The sequence below is a fragment of the Streptopelia decaocto genome (genome assembly GCF_964273445.1).
Source record: "Streptopelia decaocto genome assembly, chromosome: 2".
NCBI classification, from domain to species: Eukaryota; Metazoa; Chordata; class Aves; order Columbiformes; family Columbidae; genus Streptopelia; species Streptopelia decaocto.
This window is the reverse complement of record NC_138655.1, coordinates 128,042,594-128,046,954: the sequence shown is the minus strand read 5'-3', so window position 1 is coordinate 128,046,954 and position 4,361 is coordinate 128,042,594. Positions and strand designations below refer to the sequence as shown.

At 56.8% G+C, this 4,361-nt stretch overlaps 1 protein-coding gene across 1 annotated transcript; it reads left to right on the top strand.

The window, feature by feature from the left end:
• Positions 1–473: 473 nt before the first annotated feature.
• Positions 474–3,941, top strand: EVX1 (even-skipped homeobox 1; the record flags this gene model as incomplete). The annotated part of the gene is made up of 3 exons (XM_082044906.1): positions 474–909; positions 2,455–2,705; positions 3,411–3,941. 3 exons carry the CDS (start codon positions 474–476, stop codon positions 3,939–3,941), a joined length of 1,218 nt encoding a protein of 405 aa, XP_081901032.1.
• Positions 3,942–4,361: the final 420 nt, after the last annotated feature.

Genomic DNA, 4,361 nt, shown 5'->3' with positions numbered 1-4,361 from the left:
GCTGTATAATTGTCAGGAAAGGCTTCCCCCTGCGGAACTCTCTCCGCATGTTACAACCTCTTTGCAGCTCAGCTCCATATGCATCTCTTTTTCACACTTCCCTCTCCATCTCGGGCTTCTACACCTGGTGCATCACGCATTTAGCCCATTAGCTCCGGCTCTTCCTTTCATCTTCCCCATGGCAGACGTTTCTATTTATCCACTGGCAATCAATGTGTGGCGTCACCGGTGGTACTGTAATGACGACTGCACCATTGAGAATGACAGCTTAGAAAGAAGAGGGCAATGGTGATCCCTCCCAGAGCAGCACAGCAGAGTGTAGCGCTCGCATCACAAGGTCACCCTGTCTCACCGCTTGCTCCTCTGCATTGGCAGGAGAGGGTTGCTGGGTTTGCACAAGGCTGGGGCTGGAGCGGGAGGGAGGGGGGGAAGAGATCTGGATTTTTTTCCCCCCTCCCTTAAGCAAAGCCACAATGGAAACCAGGAAGGAGATGGTGATGTTTCTGGAAGGGACACAACTTGGCGCTCTAGTTGGCAAGAGGGTACCTAATTTGTCCGAAGCAGTGGGGAGCCCCACTCCGGAGCCGCAGGAGAAGATGATCCATCGGAACTGCCTCAGCCCCAGACCTGGCCCCTTGTCGTCCCGGGAGAGCAGAGGAGGAAGAGAAGGTGGTGGAGAAGAAGACGAAGAGGAGGTGGAGGTGCTGCCAGGGACAGGGACGGTGCCGGAAAGCCGCTCGGCGGCGGCAGCACTGCTTTCGGCCGGACAGCAGCCCCCCGTCCCGGACCCCCCTTCCAGCAAAGGGCAGCAGAGCAGCTCGGACACTGAGTCGGATTTCTATGAGGAAATCGAGGTGAGCTGCACCCCGGACTGCGCCACGGGGAGCGCCGAGTACCAGCACAGCAAAGGTACCCAACTCCTTCCCATGCCTCCAGCCACCCGCCCGTATCGGAGCTGGGGGCAGCACTGGGGGAGGGGGGGGGCAGGGGGGGCTGCCGGAGGTGCTCTTTGCCTCGCCAGCGGAGCGAGAGGCAGCGAAGCCGGGGTGTGTGTGCGTGTGGGGATCTCCTTTCCTGGCTGATTCCTCAGTTTCCTGCCACGGGGAGGCTTGTTTGGGAATCAGAGGACACGACACCGGGCAGCCCCCGCGTCCCTGGAGGGGAGCCAGGCTTTCCGTCGTGAATGCATCAGGTCTGCAGCTTGTCCCGTAGGACCCCCTTGGCAAGACCACTTCTCACTCTCCCCCCTTCATATATATATTTTTTTTTCTAATTCTTCCCCATCGCCTGGACAGTTCATACTCGAGGAAATCCCTTCCGATCCTTTCCGCGGGCGCGTTTTTTTGTATGTGGTAGGAGGGGGAGCAAGATCAAACGGGTTTTCTGGCCGAGAGCTGTTTGTGGTTTTGCAGGGTGAAATGTGCCCGGGCGAGTGCGGAAGTGCCCATAAAGACCGTAAAATCGCTTGCCGACTCCTGCCTGCCACAAGTGCGGCAGCAAGGTCCTTGTTTGCACGTTGGGTTAAAAAAAAAAAAAAAAAAAAAAAAAAAAAAAAAAAAAAAAAAGAGAAAAAAAAGGAAAAAAAAAAGAGGAGAGGTCCGAATTACCTTGTCACTTCTATGTCTCGGTGGCGCCAGCTCGGAAATGGTCCCAATGAATTAATTGCCTTTGGTCTCGGGGACAATGAGGGAGAGTTGCATTTGAAAGCAAATGAAGCGGCCAGGCCCCTTTTACCCCTGCCCCCACTCCTTATTCCCACCTTCCCAGCCCGGTAAGCTCCCCCTCAGCCCCCAACAACCCCCTTCTGCCCCCCTCCCCATTCCTCCATCACTTCAAGAAGAAGCTAGGAAGCGCGGAGAGCGCTGTCTGCCCTGTCTCTTCCCTTAAACGCTCGTTGAAAATATCCCATCCTGGGCTTTTGAGGATGAGCGGAAAGTCCCGAGGCCTGACCCCTCTCCGGAGGGAGCAGGGTCCCTGCCTGCCGGCTGCTTCGCTCCTGGGCCCTTGCTGGGCTGGAGGAAGGGAGAGCGGATCCGTGCGGCTCGGGCGATGGGCACACCTGCCTTTCCGAGCCGCTCAGGATCGGGGGATGCTGCGGCGGCGGCCTCCGGCTTCACAGTGCGGGAAGCAAGCGGGGGGTACATCGAGCAGACGCTCCCAGGGCAGTGTGTGTATATTTGTGTGTGTTGGGGGCGGGAGAAGGCAGGTAGCCTTCCTGCCAGAGTGAATAAGCACCCTTCAAATCCTGGACCGGTGCTGCATCCCCTTCTTCTTGCCTCTCCTCGGTCCCTCTCAGATGTCTCCCCAGCATCCTCAGTGCACTCAGACAGATACAGAAATGCTAGTGGGGAGGGCTGGTTGGAGAAGGGAGCTCGCTGGGGAGACGGACGGGGAGCATCCCTCCGTGCACGCCCGCCTCCCAGCGTGTGTCTCTGCTCCGGGCTCCTCACGCAGGGCCATGCTCCGAGGCGCTGGCCGGCAGCCCCAGCGACGGGGGGGATCACCCCAAGGGCAGCGGAGGCAGCGGCGGCTCCCAGGGCTCGCTGGCCTGCAGCGCCAGCGACCAGATGCGCCGCTACCGAACCGCCTTCACCCGCGAGCAGATCGCCCGGCTGGAGAAGGAGTTTTACCGGGAGAACTACGTGTCCAGGCCCCGGAGATGTGAATTGGCGGCTGCTCTAAATCTGCCAGAAACCACAATCAAGGTACACACAGCTCGGACATGTTTCCAATTAGCACGATATAAATCTATATGGCCAAACTTCCTTGCAAAACTCGGGAAAGCACAACCCTCCCTTCTCTCGCCCCCCCCCGCCCCCAGCCCTCCCGCCCCTTTCCTGGCCCTGCCCGCATCCTGCAGCAAGCAGCAATGCGGGAGAGAGGATACGGCTCTCGAAGTCATCCCAGCCAGCACCGCTAATCCGACCTCTCCCTAGTAGATTACTTTTAATACTCCTTTCAATCCAGTCTAAACCTCGCACAGCTCTTGGGGGAGAGACGAGGAAGACAGCAGCAGATCTTGTTTTGATCTCGTTTTGCTTTGCCTTTACAAAAACATTTGCACGTGAAAATAAAAACGATAACAATAATCTCAGGCAGTTCTGACTGCAAAAGTGCAGCAAGGAGGCAGAGCTGCCGAGTTTGGCCGTAGCCGGGCGGGGTCAGCAGGACAAGCCCTAGCAAGAGGAAAAGAAAACAAGCACCCTAAAAGGGCTGCTTCACTGTGTCTCCCTGTAGATTTATAGCAGCTTCACTGATCCCTCCGTACGTGATGACAACTCCCCCTGGGAGCGAGAGCTGGCGCCGGCCCCGCTCCCTCCCGCGCCCGTCCCGGGGCAGGCGCTGGTGCCGGCGGTCGGGCGGAGTGGGGCGGCGGCGGGTGACGGCTCTCGCCTTCCCTTTCCCCGCAGGTTTGGTTCCAAAACCGCAGGATGAAGGACAAGCGGCAGCGCCTGGCCATGACCTGGCCTCACCCGGCCGACCCGGCGTTTTATACCTACATGATGAGCCACGCGGCGGCCACCGGCAATTTGCCCTACCCGTTCCCGTCCCACCTGCCCCTGCCCTACTACTCCCACATGGGCATCGGAGCCACATCAGCCTCGGCCGCCACTCCCTTCAGTACCCCCCTGAGGCCGCTGGACACCTTCAGGGTCCTCTCCCACCCATACCCGAGACCAGAACTGCTCTGCGCCTTCAGGCATCCCTCTCTCTACCCTGCCCCAACTCATGGACTCAGCAGCGCTGCGGGCAACCCCTGCTCCTGCCTGGCTTGCCACAGCGGCCAGTCTAATGGGCTGGCACAGAGACCCTCCGGATCAGATTTTACCTGTTCGGCCACAACCAGGACTGATTCTTTCCTCACTTTCACACCCTCTGTGCTGAGCAAAGCCACCTCAGTTTCCATGGACCAGAGAGAAGAAGTACCTTTAACGAGATAAACCTTCGTCTCAGGGTTATTAAAAACTCGTCCCTCTCCCGTGTTTCTCTTCCAGTTAATGTACCTACAGCCGATGTTTATTTAATCGTGTTCTCTCCCCACAAGTGGACACGTATGGAAAAAACAAAACAAAACAAAAAACAATCAAAAAAGACTAAAAATAGCTCAGTCTTAAAAGGATTTACATTTCAAGAGGAAAAAAAATGAAGAAGGAAAGGAATAACTAGTGATGTATCTCTGAGAAGGATTTTAAGCAGGGAAGAGGAAGAAAACCAACCCGAATGAAAGTCACTTCGGTAACCTATAGAAATGAGCTGGGACTTTTCTTTTTCCATGGGTAGACTTCTTACCAAGGGCTGGGGCGTCTGCAGATCACAGCAACAAACCGTATGCACAAACCTATGAGACGGAGAAGGAAAAT